At 37.3% G+C, this 24,718-nt stretch overlaps 1 protein-coding gene across 1 annotated transcript in view; it reads left to right on the top strand.

Moving 5' to 3' along the window:
* Positions 1–12,495: 12,495 nt before the first annotated feature.
* LOC106136666 (nephrin) overlaps positions 12,496–24,718 on the top strand; it is an 84,879-nt gene continuing 72,656 nt past the window's right edge. The window contains exon 1 of the mRNA XM_060949186.1: positions 12,496–12,778. Within this exon, the coding sequence (XP_060805169.1) occupies positions 12,625–12,778 (154 nt within the window). The 5' untranslated portion in view covers positions 12,496–12,624. The remainder of the gene's footprint in view (positions 12,779–24,718) is intronic.

Genomic DNA, 24,718 nt, shown 5'->3' with positions numbered 1-24,718 from the left:
TACTAACTCAAGAATACTATCTTTTATTATAAATACTTATATAGATAAACATCCCAGATCCACGCCAATCAAAAAAAGTTATTTTCTTAAAGTTATTTTCTCATCATGCCCTGACCGGGATTCGAACCCGGGATCTCCGGTGTCACATACAAGCGTACTGCTGTTGCGCCACAGAGGCCGTTTAGATAGATAAGAAAAATCATATGTCCTTATATTAAAAAGGGAAAAGAATGCGTGTTTTTAGAATTTTGTCAGAAATAAGTAACATCAAAATATTTGAGGCCAATATTAAAGTATCTTTGTACAGAAAAGAATTTTTAGAAGTATAAATATAGTTATAAAGTTATTTTATATCTAGAAATTGTAGATGACAACAAAGATTCCGGCAATAATTAGAAATTACGTGTAAATCTCTGTCGTGTAGTTTAAGGTAGTTTAGAATTGTACTGTATTTTTTACCATGGATGTCGTAAAAGGCGACTATACTTGGGATTCCTTTTGTAGGCGATGGGCTAGCAACCTGTCACTATATACTATCTTAATTCTATCATAAAGCCTGTCATAGCTAAACGTGGCCTTTCAGTCTTTTCAACACTGTTGTCTTTGTCGACCCCGAAACAGATATAGACGTGACTATATGTATGTATACAATCTGCCGGTAAGTACCTCAATATTTGTTCAGTAAATTACAATTAGCTACATGATTGGACGTTAGCACATATATTTGTGTGTGGTACGAGTATATTCGTAGAATAACGTCCAATAGTAGAGGAGTTATTGGTTGCGTATAGCGTCAGGACCGCAGTCAGGTTTTCAGCGTTTTGGGGTAACATTTAGATTAAAATAATATAAATAAATAAATATATACGGGATAAATTACACAGATTGAGTTAGCCTCGAAGTAAGTTCGAGACTTGTGTTACGAGATACTAACTCAATGATACTATATTTTTTAATAAATAACCACTTATATAGATAAACATCCAAGATCCAGACCAATCAGAGAAAGTTTGTTTCTCATCATGCCCTGACCGGAATTCAAACCCGGGACCTCCGGTGTCACAGGCAAGCGTATTACCGCTGCGCCACAGAGGCCATCAAATTGTAGTTCTCCGAGAATTTACATACCACATTCATTCTTATATATAATCACGTTGCACTGGTGGGTCTGTCCATCCCGCAAGGTTATATCCCTTGCAGCGTAGTTGGTATGCTGAATCTTTGAAGAAAGTCTTTCTAGACTGCCGGCTCTGTCGATCCCGCAAGGGCTATAGATGTGACTATATGAATGATATCACAATTTATATAAAAAACTAGCTGTCCCGGCAAACGTTGTTTTGCTAGAAAAATAATTCTTAAGTTATTTTGTAGTTGAAAAAAATGTAAAGGGTGGACAACCCTTATCACTAATGTTGGCTGATTGTCAGACACGAGAATTTTGTATATCTATACTAATATCATAAAGCTGAAGAGTTTGTTTGTTTGAAGGCGCTAATCTCAGGAACTACTGATACGAATTAAAAAATTTTTTTGTGTTGAATAGGCCATTTATCGGGGAAGACTTTAGGCTATATAACATCACGCTGGAACTATTAGGAGCGAAGAAACAATTTAAAAATGTGAAAAAAACGGATGAAATTCATCATCCTTGAGGGTTTAAATGATGCCCAAAATAACTATCACACGCGGACGAAGTCGCGAGCACAGCTAGTAAGATATAAAACCACTGTGTTTCACAATTTTGCGTATCCTAGCTACGGCCCTGTACATTGGCCGGGTAAATGAAATAGACAATGGATGCGGGAAACCATTTCTTTCATTTGTTGGAATGAAGGCTGTTGCTGTTGTCATTATTGTAATTGAACGGTTTTCTCTACGAAAGAAAGTTTATTACACGTGTTAATGTTTGCTAATTTGAGGTTATCAATAAAAAAATACAAAAAAGAATAGGGTACACTCCGTCTCTTTCCCATGGGTGTCGTAAAATGCGACTAAGCAATAGGGCTAGCTAAAAGTGACACTATTTGAATCTCAATTCTATCATTGGCTCAAACAGCTAAACGTGGCCTATTGTACTTTTTAAGACTTATGGCTATGTCTACCCAGCAAGGGATATAGACGTCATTATCTTTATATATGTTTATAAGCACATATATATATATTGACCTGGGTCAATCAGGGAAAGTTCGTTTCACATCATGCCCAAGCCGGGATTCGAATCCGAACTGTATTCTGTAGAATTTTCATTAATGAAACGATCCATAATTACTTACTAGAGAACTGTATTGATAAAGCCAAACTTCATCGGAAACTAATTAAGATAACATAACGATTTATAGGGACTACACAATTTATAAATTACGAGTTTTTTTTCTTCTTTATTCATTAATCCATTCATATAATCATATAATTTTCTCCTCTAATTATAATAGTTTGAATACTGGTTTTACCACTTCTTCAGAAGGTATTATATTATTTTGAATATTACATAGTATGTAACAAAAGTATTTACATAACATTAATTTGTAAAGTTGATTGCTTTCCATACGAAGAGTTTTCAGAAGGCCTTAAATTCTTGCTCCCACTCAACCAATTTAAACTTATTGGCGGTGTGTTCTCGCCCTTTGTAATCGAATTCCAAATGATTTAAATAGAAAAAGTTTTATTTGATCCTCTTTCATACAACTTCATTGCCTCGCAGAATAACCAAAAAAAAAACGCAAAAATAATAGTGTTTTCTTTGACTTTGATATATAACCCTTTCTCTATTCAACCAATGCATATTTTAAAGTTGTTAACTCTCTATAAGACAAAGATATTTTTTATATGAGAAACAGCACTGATTTTTGAAAAAGTAACAATACCACGTAGTACCTACTACTCTGTCAAGAAAGTAGCAGGAAAAGATCAATAATACACAAACTGTTTGTTATTCATCCAAATTTATTTTATCACCTTCAAAATATGCTCCTTTAGAAACGATACACTTACGCCAACGAATAATCCAATCATCAAAACATTTTTTAAACGCTGTTTCCGGAATTGAGGTCAGTTCTCGCCGCGAATTCTCTTTTATGTCTTCTACCGATTGAAAACGGGTGCCACGAAGTGGTAATTTGAGTTTAGGAAAAAGAAAAAAGTCAGCTGGAGCCATATCTGGTGAATATGGTGGTTGCTCGATGGTATTTGTTGAGTGTTTGGTTAAAAATTCGTTCACAATGATGGCCTTGTGCGAAGGTGCATTATCATGGTGCAAAATCCAAGAATTTTCTTTCCACAAATCTGGCCTTTTTCGTCGGATTTGCTCTCTTAAACGCCGCATAACACTCAAATAATATTCCTTATTTACCGTTTGACCTTCCGGCAAGAATTCCGAGTGCACAACACCGCGATATTCAAAGAAAACAGTCAACATGACTTTGACTTTTGAACGACTTTAGCGTGGTTTTTTCGGTTTCGGTTCAGTTGGAAGGCGCCACTCCGAAGCTTGTTGACTAGTTTGCATGTCAAACTCGTAAACCCACGTCTCGTCACCAGTAACAATGCGTTTCATGAATGTTGGGTCGGAATTGACTCGTTCTAGCATGTCCTCAGCGACTCTCATGCGATTGAGTTTTTGAAAAAAATTCAGGTCTTTTGGGACTAGCCGAGCGGCAACATGTTTCATACCCAAATTATTAGTTAAAATGGTACGGATCGACTCGTGAGATACAGAAAGTTCGGTGGCTATCTCTCTCAAAGTTGAATGAGGATTTTCAGTCACTATTTCCTTCACTTTTGCGATGTTAACTTCAGTTGCAGACGTTGATGGCCTACCAGAGCGAGGCAAATCTTCCATCACATCTCGACCGCTTTTGAACGCTTTGTACCACTCATAAGCACGAGTTTTTATAAAGTCGATTCACCGTAAGCCTTCTGTAACATTTTCAGTGACTCCGAACACGATATTCCATTGGCAATGCAAAATTTAAGACAAACTCTTTGTTCGATGTTTTTATCCATTATGAAATTAGCAATACACACTAGATATGATATAACTAAAAATAGCACTGTATCTAATGTAAACAACAGATGCAACTCAAACTCCGCGCCAAAATGGAAAACAGTTGTGCCAATCTAACAACAACAAAAAAAACAAAAATTTGAATTTGGAACCATAAATAAATAATCCATTCCCGATACTTTTCTGACTGAATGTAATACTTACATATATTTTTATATATATTTGAGAACAGTCTTGAAAAGACTGATAAGCCAAGTTTAGCTGTTTGGCTTAATGATAGAATTGAGATTTAAATAGTTAACACCTTTGATGACATCCATGGGTAAAAGATGGAGTGACCCTATTCTTTTTTCTCTTGGTGCTGAAAACCACACGGCACTTTTGTAATTCAGTTGTAATATAAATACTTTTTTGATTGAAACATTGAAAGTAATCTTCAGTTTGCCAAACGCACGCCGCAGTTCAGCCCGCTGTAAACTATTTCCAAGTTAATCATAGTTGTGACAGTCACCTGTCCCGAACTTCGGGAATTCGGGACCCAACGAAGACCGATTGTTTATAAAATGTTGTTTAAATAGCGATTCGAATTAATGAATAATTTATTTTGTTACAGACGAGACTTTATAATAATGTGATTTAAATACTAAGCCACAAAATAAATAAAAAATGCTAAATCGCGCAAGCAAAGTTTCTTTTAATTGAAGCATTAAGAAAACCTTCGATTTAACATCGTCGGAAGTCCAAGGGTGAGGTTCATCCCACCTGGAAGCCCCTTGCGCGCTTCTGCCGAAAAGGCTGTTGGAGGAGCGTCAAGCCCACGCCTAAAACTGTCCCGGTGAAATAGTTGATGCCATTCAGGCAAACTATGTTCTCATAGTCCAAAAAAAAACTTCGGAGCCGTTGTTCCCCTGGCTTAATGGCTAACTTTTTCAGGTAGCTATCAAGTTCTAAACAGCGCTACCACTTAGTATTAATGATAAGAAGCATCCCTATGACTAAAACTAAGTATTGTATCTATGTTCATATATATATATATATATATAACTAACAAAAAAACGAACCAATATAAAAAGAATAGGACCACTCCATCTCATTTCCTGTGGATGTCGTAAGAGGCGACTAAGGGATAGGCTTATAAACTTGGGATTCTTATTTAGGCTACGGGCTAGCAACCTGTCTCTTTTTGAATCTCAATTCTACTCGTATTATTAAACCATACAGCTGAACACTGCAAGGAATAGACGTAACATGTATGTATATATGTTTATTAGGCGATGAGCTAGCAACCTGTCACTATCTGAGTCTCAATTCCACCATTTAGCTATCAAACCGAACTTGGCCTTCGAGAGAAGTTTAAGCTCTGCCTACGCCATCAGGGATAAGGGCGTATGTAATGTATGTATGTTTTGTGTACATTACGGTACATTTAATTTATCTATGCCGTGTGGTTCCCGGCACCATTACAAAAGAATAGGACCACTCCATCTCTTTCCCACGGATGTCGTAAGAGCCGACTAAGGGATAGACTTGGGATTCCTCTTTAATGTAAATCCCTGCCAATCTAAGGTCTGCCGCGCCGATGGATGCATGGCTAGGGGCGAGCCTAGTCTCGAGCGTGCCACTTCCGCCATGGGGTTGGGCGACCCCCAGGTAATGGCTAGCCTTACCCTGGCATGCGGGGCTCTGCTGGGGCGGACAAAATTTTTCCCTAGCGTCTCGTGGGAATCGCATTATGAACCTTAAAAAGCATATAAATGGCGGCGATGGTGTCCGCACCCCATCACGTCTCGTTCCCGGCGGGAGCGGTATGCGGTCTGCTGAAAGCCGCTTTGCGACGATGAATGTAAGAGGAGGAATGAAGGATAAGATTGAGGAAGTATGCCAGATGATGGATGAAAGACGTTTGGATGTGTTGTGCGTGAATGAAACGAAGCGGAAAGGATGCGACGCGACGCAGCACGGCCCTTACACGGCGTATTGGTCTGGAATTTCCAGTACCAGCCGAGGCTGTCAAGGGGTCGGTCTAATTCTTTCTGCACGAATGGCTGAGTGCGTGAATGAGTATGAGTGTGTCAGCCCTCGTCTTCTATGGATTAGGCTGAAAGTTGGAATCACTCGGATCTTCGTTCTAGGTGTTTATGCACCTTGGGATGTGGGTTCGAGGGGTACAACATCAGCAAAAAGCGAAAACGAGGAGTTCTGGAATAGTGTAAGAGAAGTATTGAAAGTTACCAAGCCAAATGAGAAGATTATTATGTTAGGTGATTTTAATGGATGGGTGGGTGTAAAGCGTGATGGATATGAAAAGGTGCTTGGTGCGTTTGGTGACGAAAAGGTGAATGATAATGGAAGAAGTGTATTAGAAATTTGTCTAGAGTGGGATCTTTTTGTGTCGAACTCAATGTTTCAACATAAAGAGATCCACACCTACACAAGAGTGCAAGGTATTTTAAAAAGTATGATAGACTTTGTGATTGTAGATGAAAGATTGAAGAACAAAGTGCTGGATACCCATGCATATCGCGGTGCTGGCATTGACTCGGACCATTTACTGGTGATATCCCGGATAAGGGGTATCTTCAATCGCTGGCGGCACAGGGTAAGGGAGCAAACCAGCGCTTTGGAAAGAGTAAAAGTAGAAAATTTGCAAGATATGGATGTAGGTAAGAAGTATATTAATAGACTGAAGGATGAATTTGAAGATTTAGAGGAAATGAGCGATATTGAAGATGGATGGAAGGAATTTAAAGAAAGAATTGTGAAAGTAGCTGTTGAAGTGTGTGGTGTAAGTAGAAGAAGGAAAGGAAAAAATCACAAAAATGCGTGGATGAGTAAAGACGTGCAAGAACTTGTGCGATTAAAGAAGAAAGCATGGCTGGATTTGTTAGCAGCAAAAGCTAACTTAAGAATGCAAGAGGTTATAGATGAAGATGTGAATGAAGCACGTAAGGAATATAAGAAAATGAAAGATTTGGTTAAGAAAGCTGTGATTAGAAAGAAAGAAGAGTATAAAGAGGATTTTGATAAAAGGCTATCAGAAGACTTTCAGTCAAATCTGAAAGTATTCTGGAAATCCGTAAGGTCAGCCCGAGGAAATACTATAACCAGAGAGCTGACTAGGATCAGATGCCAGGATGGTAGCGTTGTGAAAGGAGAAGAATGTGTACTAAAGATATGGAAGGACTATTTTGAAAGTTTATTTGAAAAAAAGGAAGGAAATAAGAAAGATTTCTGCTATAGCGAAGAAAAAGAGAATGAGATGGAAGGCGAAATTGAAATGTTCGAAATTGTGGAAGCACTTAAGAGTATGAAAGCGGGAAAGGCTGCTGGGTGTGATAGAGTGTCGGTCGAGATGCTTAAAGCAGGAAAAGGCGTAGTAGCTAGTCAGTTGTACTGCCTTTTCAATTTGTGTTGGAGAAGCGGCCGAGTACCAAAAGATTGGTGTAAGGCTGTTATCGTGCCACTTTACAAAGGAAAAGGGTCACAGCTGGACTGCAAAAATTATCGTGGTATAAGCCTGCTTAGCGTCGTCGGCAAATTGTATGCTAAGGTATTGATTAATAGAGTCAGGAATGAAACTGATGACAAAATATGGGATGCTCAAGCGGGATTTCGAAAGGGAATGGGATGTACTGATCAGGTCTTTTCCTTGCGGTGCATAGCCGAAAAGTTTTTGGCCAAGAGTCAAACAGTCTATTGCACATTCGTAGATCTGGAAAAGGCCTATGACAGAGTTGAGAGGAATGAATTGTGGTCAGCACTTTCTATGCATGGGGTGAGCAGTCTCTTAATACGAGCACTGAAATCCTTATATGAGGATTCGAGTGCTTGTGTCAGGATAAACGGAGCGCACACTGAGTGGTTTAAGATTGAGAAAGGCGTTAGGCAAGGATGTGTTGCGTCACCGTGGCTGTTCAACCTATTTATGGATAGCTGTTTGACAGATTTGAAAGAGTCTAAAAGTGGATTAAGGATGAATGAGTTACTCGTCAAATGTCTGCTCTATGCCGACGATCAGGTTATACTGGCGTCATCAGCGGAGGAGTTACAGGAGATGGTAAACTGTATGCATGAAGCTTTAAAAGAGAAAGGAATGAAAGTGAACGTAAGTAAAACTAAAACACTGGTTTTTGAAATGGAGAAAGAAATGACAGCATGTAATATTTTGATTGGAGGAGAAAAAGTGGAGCAAGTGAAAGAGTTTGTATATCTAGGATCAAAGTTTACATCAGATGGCAAGTATGATAGTGATATTGAAAGGAGAGTGAACGCGGGGAACATGGTGAATGGAGCTTTGCATGCCTTTATGAGCAGTCAGAAACTATCCAAAAAGGCTCGACTGGCTGTGCACAGGGGCGTGTTGGTCCCGACATTAATGTATGGGAGTGAAAGTTGGGTATGGCAAAAGAAGCATGAAAGCAGAATAAATGCAGTGGAAATGAGAGCGTTAAGGAGTATGATGGGTGTGAAATTGAGTGACAGGATAAGGAACAGCGTGATAAGGGAATGTTGTGATGTGAAAGAAGATGTAGTTACAGGAATAGAAAAGGGTATGTTAAGATGGTTCGGTCATGTGGAGAGGATGAATGAAAGCAGGTTGACTAAGCAGATATACAAGGAGAGTGTGGAGGGAAAGGTCGGAGTGGGAAGACCTAGACGAACGTATCTTGATCAAATTAAGGACGTCCTGGTAAAGGGTCAGGTCAAAAGTACCCGAAACTGCCGAGCTTGTATGAAGAGAGTTATGAATGTGGACGAAGCGAAAGAAGTATGCAGAGATCGTGGCAAGTGGAAAGAGGTAGTCTCTGCCTACCCCTCCGGGAAAGAGGCGTGATGTTATGTATGTATGTATGTATGTATATATATAAAAGCGAAAAACACTCACTTAGGAATCACGAAATCTACTGAGCCAATAAAGATGAATTTTGGCAGGAAGGTAGATTTTAATTAGGAGGGAAATTCTATTCCTAAGGGGGTGAAATAGGGGTTGCAAGTTTGTATGAAACTTCGTCATTTTAAGTGTGGGCTAATTAATTGAAATTTTAGATTTAAATTTACGGTTAGATTAAAATAATACTCCATTAATCTCTGATAAAATCGTTCCGTGGTATAGCGTAGCGACTATGTTATAAAAGTTAGTCTACATAAAATAAAATAGCAGTTCTTTGCTAAGTAATTCAGGTCATAAATGTTTTATGAGGCTTACGTAATGAATACGGGGAACCTTATCACGTGAACATATAGATGGTGATCATTTATCTCGGCTGCTGAAGTCCGCGGAACATTATAGCGTGTTAATGTGCTGAATGTAGATAGAATTGTAAGTGAATGCTTTTTTAACCAACTTGGCAAACAAAAGGTCCCTTTTTCCACAGTAATTATTCCAGAAAATTAAGCTTTGTGTCCTTGATAACCGTTGTAACATTACCTTCTTGTCAATTCGTGCTTATTCCTCGCATTCATCCTAGCATTTGTCCTGTATATATTTATTTTTAAATTTCAAAACGGGTCGCCCTGACAGAAGCTTCAAAACAAAACACTCCCACACCAGCAGTAGCGTAAAAATAGCTAGTGAAATGCCTGCGATAATGGTGGACTGCGATTCATAGTCTCTCTTGCTTCCGAAAGCCAGGCTGACTGCTTTATAGCTGTAATTAGTGGAGGGCCGTAATCGCAGCTCTAACTGCGATAATAGCCTTGGTTTAACTAATTTTTGTGGGCTGAAATAAACCTATTTTTCACTAAAAATAAAAATTTGGAGCAAATAACAAAGAGCTCAAAAGTAAGTTCGAGGCGTGTGTTACGAGGTACTAACTCGTCTTATTCTACTATGTACTGCTAGTCTATTTGTATGTACTAACTAGTCTATTTGACGTCAACCAAGTTGTTAAACCATACGACAATTATTAAGCGATATAATAGTATCCTATAATAATGAATAAAAAATTTTGAATTTTGAATTTTGTATTTGAATTTTGACTCAACGATACTACAGTTTATAATGAATACTTATATAGATAAACATCCGATCAGAAAAGTTGGATTTATAAGCCACATGGAAACCCTATCAATCCGGAAACTCCGGGATAAAAAGGTAGCAAATTTCATCGTAATCGGTTCAGTAGTTTTTTGCGTAAAAGAGTAACAAACATCCATACTGACATCGTGACATGCTCACAAACTTTCGCATTTATAATATTAATAGGTTTTAGCGTAGAAATTAGAATAGATATAGCCCTATTGTACTTGAAAGTTAATTATTGTCTTTGATAGTGAGAAATTTTCTGGGCAATTGTAAAACTGTCTAAGCAAATTGAAAACATTCAAAATTATCTCTGTTACAAATTAAATTATGAACAGTTTTTTTTTAATTTTATAAATATTAGGGAAAATAATTGTATACTTCTGATAAAAACAATACTCTTTTAGCTTAAATACTTTTAAAGCAACTATAATGTTATTCATAGCCTATACGATCTTTTTAGAAAGATGAACGTTCAAGCAATGAGAAAAAAATTGTAATCACCGCACCAACTGCTCCATAGTCTCTGCCTATCCCCTCGGGAAGCTCGTGTGCTACATACGTCATAAACCCTGAAAGTTTGTGACAATACATGCAGCCATATTTGTTTACTTTTCCGTGCAAAAACTACGGCACGGATTTTAATGAGACTGTATATTGTTACTAACTTTTTGTTCGTAGCTTCGCTTACGTGGAAGTTGTAAACGATAGTTCTGAAGCTAACTGTAGCGTTGTTGGTTGAATTTGTAAGGTACTCGATTAAGAAACACGTATAGAGCCACAGGTTTAAATTTCATATACATATATACATATAATCACGTCTATATCCCTTGCGGGGTAGACAGAGCCAACAGTCTTGAAAAGACTGATAGGCCACGTTCAGCTATTTGGCTTAATGATAGAATTGAGATTCAAATAGTGACAGGTTGCTAGCCAATCGCCTAAAAAAAAGAATCCCAAGTTTGTAAGCCTGTCCCTTAGTCGCCTTTTACGACATCCATGGGAAAGAGATGGAGTGGTCCTATTCTTTTTTGTATTGGTGCCGGGAACCACACGGATATTTACTTATAAATATAAATTAAGCAACCTACCTGTCTGCCTGTTACGCTTTTATACCTAAACCTATTGGATTGAATTAAAATATATTTTATGTAAAGTTAAGACTAAGAATTAAGTTAAGTTAAGAATTAAGATCAAGTTCAGGTTTAATGGGAATTCCCACGAAAGGGAAGCCTCTGACAAGACCACTCTTCTGTTAAAACTCTAAAGTATATCGAGCAATCATACCTATCTACAAAACATAATATATACCTAACGTAAACAAACTTTTGTATTCAATATTATGTTTATTTTTCTCTGTAAACGGAATTCCGAGAAAACACCGCGATATAATTTCTTCAGCCCTTTGTTAGATCGGGGATCATGTGTCCCTTGTGATGTATTTGCGAAGTAGAATACCTTATATTAAAGTGCTTAGTGGCAGAATTTGTTAAGTAGGTTACTTGATATTTTGACCCTAAACCCAAATATAAAAGCATTTGTCTCGGTTTTCTTTTTTTTTATCAACTTCACTAAATTCATTTAGTTGCTAAGCCGGTTCCGCACGCTTTAAGTGAAAATTCCCTTGATTTCCATTTTTATGGGAGTTTTGGGAAATTTTCCCTTAGTTTTCTTTGACTACGTACAAGCTGTCAAAAAGTTAAATTTTAAATCTGGACCTAGTGATTCGGGCTATATCAGTCAGAATGTTCTTCTTAATATAAGAAGAGTTTAATTTCATTGTTTCTAAAATAAATTTATTTTATTACAATTTACCGTGACGTGTGGTTCCCGGCGCTTTAAAATAGGACCATTCCATCTCTTTCCCATGGACGTCGTAAAATAGCGACTAAGGAATAGGCTTATAAACTAGAAACTCTTTTTTTAGGCTATAACAACCTGTTACAATTTCATTCCATCATTAAGCCATACAGCTGATAGTGGCCTTTCAGTCTTTGTGAGACTGTTGACTCTGTGTATCCCGTAAGGGATAAAGACGTGATGTATGTATGTTATTATAATTTACTTCTTACAGATCTCTCTCTCATCCTTGCGTGTTCCAGTTGCACCTTCTTTTATTATCTTCTTATCGGAGGACATTCAATAAATATTCCTTAAGCTGAATATAAACTGATATTTTCATAGAAAAAAAAAACACATTTATACTTGAAATTTCTATGAAAACAACGTAGCAAAAATTCCGATAGCTAACGGAGGAAAAAATGCAAAAGGCGCTAACTGCATTCGCACGGACATCGCTCAAGCGTACTCTATTCTAATAGGCAATGGCAAGCACTGGCTGAATGCATGAAATTCGGAAGCCTAATTGAAAAAGAAAATATCGTGTTTCCATTTTCAAAATTTGATTTTCTGGAATACACACGCGTTGGCTTCTCCGTCGCGCTATCCTCGATCAGTGTGGCCCGCGGCTTCGATACGCACGCACGTTCGAGTTTTGTCGGCCGCGTTCTTGTTTACTAGCAACACGTGTTCCATTATCAGATGCGTGTATTTTTTAAATAAATAGTGTTTATATTTAATTCTGTAGTGAAGTGTATTTATGGAGCGTTCACGGGGATGCGTGAAAGGCATTCTTGCCGTTTGTATAAAACACATATTGTCTATTATTTTGGTTTTGAGTGCCACGGCGGGAGTTTTTGGCTACGCGGAGTCTGAATCCACTTTATCTCTTCTGAGTGACCTGGACAGACCAAGTGAGTATTTATAAACGGCATTGATGATTCACCATTACTATTTGAGTCTCAATTTCGTCATAAAGCTAACATTCTGACCGTGGCCTTTCAGTCTTTTCAAGGCTGTTGGCTCTGTATACCCCGCAAGAGATATAGACGTGACTATACACATATATATATATATATATATATACGTATATATGTATGATTTACGATGTTTATTTTTGGTCTCTCAGTTATTTATTATCTTATTATGTAATGATCATTTTCTATAACGTTTTAAAGAAGGAATGTATACGAGACTTTTTAAATACACGTATCACGTTTGTACTTCTTGCGGGATTGACAGAGCTCAGCTTTAGGTCACAAGACAAGAAAGCTCACATTCAGCTGGACGATTAATAAAATTTATATATAGATATAGAAATGATTTGTAATAAGAGAAAAGAATTTTGCAAATATGATAATTCGATGTAATACCGATAAGTACCTACTACTTTATTCTAATTTTATCATCCATTGGACTCAATCAATATGAAATTAATATTTATTTGTTCAATGCACAAATAACACTGCATATTTTAACGACTTAACGGGGTGTTGCGAAGTCTTGACGAAGATTTGTTGTGGCATTTGTAAGACAATCAAATTCTTACTCAATACAATATTACGATGGTAATGCCAGAGTTCCGTTGATTTTATTCATTATAAGGTTTTGTCCGCGACCTCGCCCGCCTGATAAGTACTATATGTTTTTCTCCGCACTCCAAACTATATGTATGTTAAATTTCATGGAGATCAGTTCAGTGGTTTTGACGTGAATGACGGACAAAGAAACACACTTTTACATTTATAATATTACGTGTACCTATATGCCTATTCAATATAATTTTCCAATATATATATAATTATTTATTGTTCTCATGAAAAAATTACATACAAACATATAGTCACGTCAATATCCCTTGCGGGGTAGGTAGAGTCAACGATCAGCTGCATGGCTCCATGATGGAATTGAAATTCGTATTGTAATAGGTTGCTAGCCTATCGCAACCTGTCACTATTCGAATCATAAGCCTTTCCCTTAGTCTCATTGTAAGACATCCACGAGAATGATATGGAGTAGTTGCTTTCTAAAGTGCCGGAAACCACACGGCAAAATTACAGACTAGAGGCTGCCCGTGAGCTACGTCCACGTAGAACCCTTATCATAACATAACAATCAATCCCGCGGGAACTACGGGATAAAATAATATTCTGTTATTAGATATTATAATATGTTATTCTGGGTCTTCAGCTACCTACATATCAAATTTCATCGTAGTCGGTTCAGTAGTTTCTGCCTAAGAGTAACAAACATCCATACTGACATCCTGACATTCTCACAAACTTTCGCATTTATAATATTAGTAGGATTTATAAAATATTGTTGAGGAGCCCCGGGTTCGTCTGTGACCCCGTTCTTGGGTTAGGTAAGTCTTGTTTTTACACAACGTGACTCCCGTCTGACCTCCGGAACCTTAGCATGGGAAACTAACCCATATTGGTTGTTGGTTACACATCCAGTCACATAAATGTGGGTCTACTAACAATGTTTTACCTTTAAATAAATACTAGAGGCCGTCCGCGACTTCGTCCGCATGGAAACCCTATCAATCCCGCGGGAACTCCGGGATAAAAAGTAGCCCATGTGTTATTCTGGGTCTTCAGCTACCTACATAACAAATTTCATCGTAATCGGTTTAGTAGATTTTGCGTGAAAGAGTAACAAACATCCATACTGACATCCTGACATACAAACTTTCGCATTTATAATATTAGTAGCATATAGACATGAATGTATGTATTTGCAAAAAACTCTACGTACCTACATAATTATTTATAGCAGTTCTTTTAAAATGTCAATAAACAAGGTTGAAGTTTATCTGAAAGGTCTGTTTTTATCAATTTCACGTCAAGTGATACGTGTAATTATTATAGAAATTTACTATAGCGTGATATTTATTACAAGGAAGGTATTTTTATGACATAACTCTATCTCTACTTACTTAGTTTCTATAAATCTAGACTGAGAGATGACAGGTGGAGTAGGGCTGTAACGTTAAGGTTTTTATTTATTTATACATACATGACGTCTATATCCCTTGCGGGGTAGACAGCGCCAACAGTCTTGACTGATAGGTTCAGCTTCTTCGCTTGATGATTCCACATGTCATCTCTCAGTCTAGCTTTATAGAAACTTAGTACTCGTAAAGATAGGGTGAGTTATGATATAAAAATTCCTTCCTTGTAATAAAAATTGTGCCGTGTGGTTCCCGGCACCAATAGAAAAAAGAATAGGACCCTATCTCTTTCTCATGGATGTCGTAAAAGGCGACTTAGGCTTTTAAACTTGGGATTCTTCTTTTAGGCAATTGGCTGGCAATCTGTCACTATTTGAATCACAAATTCTATCATTAAGCCTAACAGCTGAACGTGGCCTGTCAGGCTTTCAAGACTGCTGGCTCTGTCTAACCCACAAGGGATATAAACCTCTGCCTTACCCACCTTGGATCATAGTAAAAGATGAAGGCGAATGTGTCTATTCCCTTATACGCCTTTTACGATGGGAAAGGTGAGTGGTTCTATTCTTAAGTGGAGGGAACCATGTAAACTCAGCTTTATAGGCCTTGTCTAGGCATTAAGATTAGTAGCTCAACCTTTGCGCAAGCACGTGTCAACTCTAAGAGAAACCTTTGTAATTCTCTATTGATCCTTTTAAAGTTAGTGTTTGTATTCATTTTGTCGATATAGCAAACCTTTTTTTGACAGTCAAATTAAAAACCTACGATTTTCGCCCACGGTTACTACTTAAAAAATCTTAAGGTCAAAGGTCAAACCATGACTTACTTTCATTCTTTCAATTTGTAAGTGCTTCATCCAGACATATTCCTATTATAAGGGTTTCTCTCTGGAAGATGGACGTGATTGTATGCATGTATGTGTATTTTAACATACTTTTATACCTCCGGACCCCAGGTTCCGAAGAGGGGCAGAAGAAGCGTGATTTTATGAGATGCTTGTTGTATATCGAAATATATTTTTAATTTGTAGCCATCTCAACAGCTGAACGTCTCAGTCTTTCTAAGACTGTTGGCTCTGTCTATGAAAGAGATGCTCTTATAAACGTGACTATGTGTAATTTATGTATGTTATTTGTAGCCTACTGTATAAAGGGTCAGGTCAAAGTACCCGAAACCGCCGAGCTTGCATGAAGAGAGTTATGAATGTGGATGAAGCGAAGGAAGTATGCAGAGATCGTGGCAAGTGGAAAGAGGTAGTCTCTGCCTACCCCTCCGGGAAAGAGGCGTGATTTTATGTATGTATGTATGTACTGTACATTAATTAATAATTTATCAATCCTTGAAGTAGCAAATTGTTATATAAAGTTATCTCCAAACCGACCTGTTTTAATATTCATTTCAACACGATCTGTCGAATCTTACTCAACTTCTTAATCAATTATTCAAATTTCAAATAATATCATTTGTTAAACTTCCTCTTCACATAAAATTTTATTAAAGTTTACTTCATACTGTGCAGACATACATATAATCATTATTTATTGTCTATTTTCCTCGCGGGGTAAACAGAGCCAACAGTCTTGAAAAGGTTGATGGCCAAGTTCAGATGTTGGCCTTAATGATAAAATTGAGAGTCAAATAGTGACAGGTTGCTAGTCTATAGTCCATTGCCGCACTATTTGCTCTATATACCCCGAAAGGGATTTAAATATAAGCATAAATATGTCTATTACAATAACAGATTACATTTCGATGGTCGAATTGGTTAGTTGCCCGGTTTAAATAGATCCAATACGGGTTAGGTTCCCCTGAAAAAGTTGCGGAGGTTAGATGGGTGTCGCTTCGAGTAAAAACCTGACTCACCTAATCCAAGATCCATGATCAAAGGCATACCCCAGGCTCCTCTCCAGGGAGGTGAGGATGCAACCGGGATTAGAATTACAACAATTACAAGAATTACACAGCGTCGGTTAGCCTCGAATTAAGTTCGAGACTTGTGTAACGAGATCCTCAACGATACTATAATTTTAAATAAATACTTATATAGATAATCATCCAAGACCCAGGCCAATCAGAGAAAGTTCGTTTCTCTCATCACGTCCTGGCCGAGATTCGAACCCGGGACTTCTGGTGACAGACAAGCGCACAACCGCTGCGCCACAGAAGCCGTCTTATTACGTGATCATAATTTACTCGTATACATAGATGTGATGTTATGTATACATAATGTATGTTAGTAAATTTGTATATAACATGTTCTCTTAATATTAAATGTGTTGAATAGATATTGTATCATATTCGACATGCTACCTTCGTATTTTGAGGAATGTGAATTATTTCTTACTGAAACGTATTTCCTTGTGTCGAGCGCTCGGTTCGTGAAATCCCTTACTAATATTATACATGCAAAAGTATGTCTGTATATTCCGCTTTCAAAGCTTAACCGCTGGTCCGATTCGAATCAAATTTTGTATGAATATAGATAAAAATCTGCCTTCTAAGAAAAGATACTTTTATTTCCAAAAATCAATCCCTTAAATACTAAAATGGAGGGTGAAAGTTTTGTATGAAATCTATACTTAATATTATAAAGCTGAAGAGTTTATTTGTTTGAACGCGCTGATCTCAAAAAATACTGGTTCAAATTGAAAAATTATTTTTGTGTTGAATAGACCATTTATCGAGGAAGGCTTTAGGCTATACAACATCACGCCGCAACTATTAAGAGCGAAGAAATAATGGAAAATGTGAAAAAAAAACGGGAATGAAATTATTTATCGATGATGCCCAATATAACTATTCCACGCGGCCGAAGTCGCGGGCACAGCTTGTGTATCATAAATGCTACCCGTACGATGAAGCTCGGGTCGCTAGTATTGGATATAGCTGGCGTCTTACTGAGAGTTCGTTACAGGAAACCGTTTGAGGATTGCCGACGTCGTTTGCAGGAAATCTTTGTAGGTTACAAGTATCCTCAGCATCTTATAATGGATCAAAAGCAAGGATGGATTGGGTTTATTTTAATATAGCACTTGCAAAGGTTATATCAGTGCTTTAAGGATACTTCGTATTTAAATGATTTCAATGCCGTGTGGATTCCTGCATTGAGAATAGAACCGCTCCATATGTTTACCATGGATGTTTTTTATTTTTTTGTTTATTTATTTTAACTTTATACACGTAAAATGTACAACAGGTGGACTTAATGCCACAAGGCATTCTCTGCCAGTCGAACCTTTGGACCAAACTGAGATGGATGTATGGGTAGTGCGACAACTGTAAAATAAAAAAAATATATAAATCGTAGATTCGGATGTCGTAGAAGGTGACTAAGGACTAGGCTATGAACTTCGGAATCCTCTTGTAGGCGATAGGCTGGCAATCCGTCACTTTTTGAAACTCAATTCCATCATTAAGTCATACAGCTGAACGTGGCCAAGTCTGTTCAAGGCTGTTGGCTCTGTGTACCCCGCAAGGGTTATAGACTATATGTATATATGATCAAAATTAATTATCTATACTTAGATTTACGTCAGTGAGTGAATGTTTTTCAGGGGACAAAAAAAACATCAAAATCTGCCATGTAGTTACGGTGACTATTTTATTGCGAAGAAGGTGTAGAACACCACGCAAACGTAGTCGCGGATAAGTAAATAAATAACAACACAATGTAGTCCTGGTATAGGGTCAGGTCAAAAGTACCCGAAACCGCCGAGCTTGTATGAAGAGAGTTATGAATGTGGATGAAGCGAAGGAAGTATGCAGAGCTCGTGGCAAATGGAAAGAGGTAGTCTCTTCCTACCCCTCAGGGAAAGAGGCGTGATTTTATGTATGTACAATGTAGTCATTACAAAGTAAAGGCTCATTTCATTAACTATCCCTATTTAAGAGCAACATAATGTAAGGATTGAAGTTACGGCAATTCCCACGGGAGTCTGTCTTGTACAATGATCATTACGCTAATCTAGCTCCAGGAAAGTTTTCACATTAGAATTAACTTTTGAAATTGAAATACATTTTTATTCATTACTAGAGGCCGCCTGCGTGGAATAGTTATTTTGGGCATCATTGAAGCCCTCATGGATGAATAATTTTCCCCTTATTTTTCACATATTCCATAATTTCTTTGCTCCTTATTGTTGCAGCGTGATGTTGTATAGCCTAAAGCCTTCCTTGATAAATGGTCTATTCAACGCAAAAAGAATTTTTCAATACGAACCTGTAGTTCCTGAGATTAGCGCGTTCAAACAAACAAACAAAAAAAACTCTTTAGCTTTATAATATTAGTATACATGTTGTTAGGTATAATTCTATCGTACAATGATAAATGACTTTGAATTTTTAAATTTCGTAACTTATTTGCAGGCAAACTCATGCCTTGAGTTCATTCAAATGACGATAACTTTTTTTAGTAAACCGATTTTGATGAAACAAACTTTAAATGTTTTTCTGAGTTAAATTAAAGCAACTGGTGAAAGTTTTTAGTAAATCGGTTCAGTACCGTACAGTAATCAAAAAAATATTTTTGCTTTCTATTATTCATTCTAAGTGTCCCTCTATCCATTTCAGACAAAAATACTAAATGTACAGACAAAATATTTTTACTGTTTTAACCGGTTAATAATATGTGAATTATTAAACGCATGAATTGTTAAGGTGCCGTGTGGTTCCCGGCACCAATACAAAAAAGAATAGGACCACTCTATCTCTTTCCATGGATGTCGTAAAAGGCGACTAAGGGTTAGGCATACAAACTTGGGATTCTTTTTTAGGCGATGGGCTAGCAACCTGTCACTATTTGAATCTCAATTCTATTATTAAGCAAAAAAGCTGAACGTGCCCATCAATCTTTTCAAGACTGTTGGCTCTGTCTTCCCCGCAAGGGATGTAGACGTGACCATATGTATGTATGTATGTATAATTAAGATTCATCAACAGCTAATATACTTTGGTAAATTGATGCCAGGAACCACACGTGACATGTTAGTACTGATTCACCTGATTCCTATAACTCCTTTGAAATTGTAGCGTGATCGAAATAAATTCACAGTTCCGAGGACTGTTACATTCCTGATCCCGTCATGGTTCGTGGAAATCTATACAGTTTCGAGGCAGCTCTTATGAAAACGATTAGCAATTAAATTCCCAACATAGGAAATAGTTTATTACAAACATGGTATATGAATAAAATAGTTTTTTAACAGAATAGGACAGAGATATATTTCTCGTACGGGGTAGATAGAGCCATTCCAACGTCAAAAATACTGGAAGATCATGTTCATCTAAGAAATATGCTAATAAACTTGGGATTATTCTTTTAGGCGATGGGCCAGCAACCCGTCACTATTTGAATCTCAATTCTATCATTAAGCCTAACAGCTGAACGTGGCCTGTCAGTCTTTCAAGACGGGTAGTCAGAAAGGGATAAAGACGAAATTATATGAATGAATATACAACTAAACAAATACCATTGACACAATTATTTTTTTGGCAAATCTTTCGAAATATTAAATTTTATTAAAGATTCCAACGTTATTTTTACCAAACCGAATCCCAAGATAAACAGGTTTTCAATAAGCACATGTCCACACTTGAATAAAAATCCAAAAGCCTCCATAGATGTTTTTTCCATAAACATTTGGAGCGAAATAACATTATTCAATGACTATGCCCGTATCACAGTATGTCACGTCAACACAACCGCTATAAATTATCATAAGGGCCGGGCCAGAGCCATAATCCTGTTTAACTTGGCGGCTTGCACTTTTTTCTCTGGATTCAATTACGTATACATGTACTCCCGTGGGCTCCTGTCACTACAGCTTGCTGTGAGTTATATTCCAAGTCCTTGGGGACGGCAGGTAGCAAAAACAGGTCGGTTTATATATACATACATAAAATCACGCCTCTTTCCCGGAGGGGTAGGCAGAGACTACCTCTTTCCACTTGCCACGATCCCTGCATACTTCCTTTGCTTCATCCACATTCATAACTCTCTTCATGCAAGCTCGGCGGTTTCGGGTACTTTTGACCTGACCCTTTACATCCAAACGTCTTTCATCCATCATCTGGCATACTTCCTCAATCTTATCCTTCATTTATGCCGTGACATATAGAGTGTCAGTCTTAAAAAAGTATGCACACGTTCTGTAATCTATACTGATATTATAAACCTGAAGAGTTTATTTGTTTGTTTAAACGTGCTAATCTCAGGAACTATTGGTTGGAATTGAATTTTTTTTTTGCGTTAAATAGACCATTTATCGAGAAAGGCTAGGCTATATAACATCACGCTGCAACTATTAGGAGTGAAGAAATAATGGAAAATGTGAAAAAAAAAAGGGGGAAATTATTTATCCTTGAGAGCTTCAATTATGCCCAAAATAACTATTCCACGCGGATGAAGTCGCGGGCACAGCTAGTATTCTATAATGGCCAAGTTCCAATGATTTATTGCAATAATTTGATTGCTAACAAATTGATGTGCCGTGTGGTACAGGGTGGTTCCCGGCACCAATAGAAAAAAGAATAGGACCACTCCATCTCTTTCCCATGGATGTCGTAAAAGGCGATCAAGGGATAGGCTTATTTACTTAGGATTCTTCTTTTAAGCGATGGGTAGCAACCTGTCACTATTTGAATCTCGATTCTATCATTTGACCAAAGAGCTGAACGTGGCCTATTAGTCTTCAAGACAGTTGGTTCTGTCTAGCCCGCAAGGGATATAGACGTGATTATATGCAAGCATGCATGCTAACCAATTAATCAAACATCGTGAGGAAACCTAAGCATTTAGGGAACTGGATGAGTAACCATGATCCATTATGGATTAGGTTTCTTGCAAAGGTTGCGGAGGTCAGATAGGAATCGCTTCGTGTAAAACCTCACTTATTCAATCCAGTATCATGGTATAGTACCGAGTGGTTCCCGGCACCAAAACAAAAAAGAAAAAAAAAGGGAAAGAGACGGAGTGGTCCTACCACTCCGTCTCTTTCCCATGGATGTCGTAAAAGGCGACTAAGGGATAGGCTTACAAACTTGGTTGATTCTTTTTTAGGCGATGGGCGAGCAACCTAACTATGTGAATCTCAATTCTATCATATGCCAAATAGCTGAACGTGGCCATTCAGTCTTTTCAAGCCTGTTGGCTGTCTACCCCGCAAGGGATATAGACGTGACCATATGTATGTATGTATGTAGTATCATAGTTTTACATATATACATCTAAATACAGTCTTTATCCTATACGGGGTAGAGAGAGCCGAAAGTCTCGCAAAGAAAAGGCCGCATTCAGCTGTATTTAGATTCAAATAGAGACAGATTCCTAGTTCATCATCATCATTCATCGCCTAAAAGTAGAATCCTAAGTTTATAAGCTTACGTCGCCCTTTACGACATCCATGGGAAAGTGAGAGTGTATGATCCTATTCTGAAGTGTCGGAAACCACACGGCATCGTGGCTAGCAACCTGTCACTATTTGAATATCAATTCCATCACTAAACCATTCAGCTGAACGTGGACTTTCAATTTTATAGAGAAACATGATTGTATGTATGTATGTATTCAGAGAGTTAAATTCACAAGTCCAAATGAGTTTGAAAACTTTGAAATATTTTCTAAATTGCCTTCTGGGAACGGCTGATTAGTTAGAACAGAATTTCAGAGAAGCAATTAACGAATGGTGTATACGAACGTACGGGCTGTTACACATTTGTATGTATATATATAACAATATTATATCGTGCCTTTGTATTGTATATACATACATACAAATAGTCACGTCACTATCCCTTGCGGGGAAAACAAAGCCAGCAGTCTAGAAAGCCTGACAGGCCACGTTCAGCTGTTTGGCTTAATGATAGAATTGAGATTCAAAGCAAAGGTTGCTAGCTCATCGCTTATAAGAAGAATCCCATGTTTATAAGACTATCCCTTATTCACCTTTTATAACATACGTGGTAAAAAGATGGAGTGGTCCTATTCTTTTTATATTGGTGCCGGGACCCACACGGCACCTTATCAATGATAATTGTTTGAAAAGAGGTGTACAGGAAGCATCAAGGATCGTGCCAAGTAAAAATCTATATTTTCTACCTACCCCTGTGGGAAACAGAGTTGTTGTTACGAGTATATATGTTTATGTATATCGCTACATTTTATCAAGTCCCCTTTTTTCTCTTTTTTTTGTCTGTTTGTACCTATGCGCTAATCTCAGAAAGTTGTGAACGAATTTTGTTCCTAATTTTGGAAAGAGGGTTTTCTGAGGCATGTTTATATCTATATATTATAGCCGTGTGAAGCCGGGGCGGGTCGCTAGTGTGAGATATATTTTGAGTAGTACTCATACATACATACATACCGTCACGTCTATATCCCTTGCGGGGTAGACAGAGCCAACAGTCTTGAAAAGACTGAAATGCCACGTTCAGCTATTTGGCTTAATGATAGAATTGAGATTCAAATAGTGACAGGTTGCTAGCCCATCGCCTAAAAAAGAATCCCAAGTTCGTTAGCCTATCCCTTAGTCGCCTTTTACGACATCCGTGGGAAAGAGATGGAGTGGTCCTATTCCTTTTTTGTATTGGTGCCGGGAACCACACGGCAGTGTAATACTCATAATAAGAAATTTAAGCGTTATACAGGCACGAGATGGAAACAGCTTTTGTCAAGGAAAATATATTATATCTGAAGGAAAATGTAATATTTTTTTTGGTTCATGAATAAATATTAGCGACGACGTGACAAAATTCTGCCGCGTAGCTTAAAGCACTTGAATTAGGCCACTATATCTCTTTGCGTGGATATTGTAAATGGCGACTAAGGGCTATTAAAAAGCACTTTGATCAAGCAGGTTTCCATGATGGTCTAGAAGAAAAGAAAAAAACTGAACCGATTTACTTAAAACTTTCACCAATTGCTTTGTTTTAACTCAGAAAAACATTTAAAGTTTATTTCATCAAAATCGGTTCACAAAAAAAAAGTTATCGACATTTGAATGAACTCAAGGCATGAGTTTGCCTGCAAATAAGTTACGAAACGAAATTTAAAATTCAAAGTCATTTATCATTGTACGACAGCATAATACCTATAATACTTATATTATAAATATAAGTGAAAATCAGTTCGATAATATTCTTGTTTTGCCGCACATAACATGCGTAATTCTCACAAGTTTTTGGTTTGTTAGTCTACTTTAGTACCATGTGGTTCCCGGACCAAATACAAAAAGAATAGGACCACTGCATCTCTTTCCCATGGATGTCGTAAAAGGCGACTAAGGGATAGGCTTACAAACTTGGGATTCTTTTTAGGCGATCGATGGGCGAGCAACCTATCACTATTTGAATCTCAATTCTATCATTCAGCCAAATAGCGGAACGTGGCCATTCAGTCTTCTCAAGCATGTTGGCTCTGTCTACCCCGCAAGGGATATAGACATGACCATATGTATGTAAATATATAGTCTACTTTAATTTCAAAACCAATGCAAATGCCTCGATGGTCCAGTGGTTAATATTATTTTTATATATATTATTTATATAAAATAATATATATATATATATATATATATATATATATATATATATTATTTTATATAATAATAAAATATTATTTTTTTGTGTTGTCGTGTGTATGTTGATATCATATCAACGTGTTTTATAACGAAATTACGAACTTTTTTTTTCATTCAAATTGGCCTTCCAATGGGTCCTTTCTTTGTTAGGCCAACATGTTCCTAAGAAGGCCAAACTAACGATTATGACTATGAATTTTTCATATATATGAAAAAACGGATAGAGATTTTTTTTTACATTTTTTGTCTGTCTGTCTGTATCTTACAGTATGATCAAGATTCAACTCGAAATTTACGCGGACGAAGTCGAGGGCTACAGCTAG

The sequence above is a fragment of the Amyelois transitella genome, chromosome 18 (assembly GCF_032362555.1).
Source record: "Amyelois transitella isolate CPQ chromosome 18, ilAmyTran1.1, whole genome shotgun sequence".
Classification (NCBI taxonomy): Eukaryota; Metazoa; Arthropoda; class Insecta; order Lepidoptera; family Pyralidae; genus Amyelois; species Amyelois transitella.
Note: the sequence above shows the minus strand (reverse complement) of the source record. Positions and strands in the feature narration are given on the sequence as shown.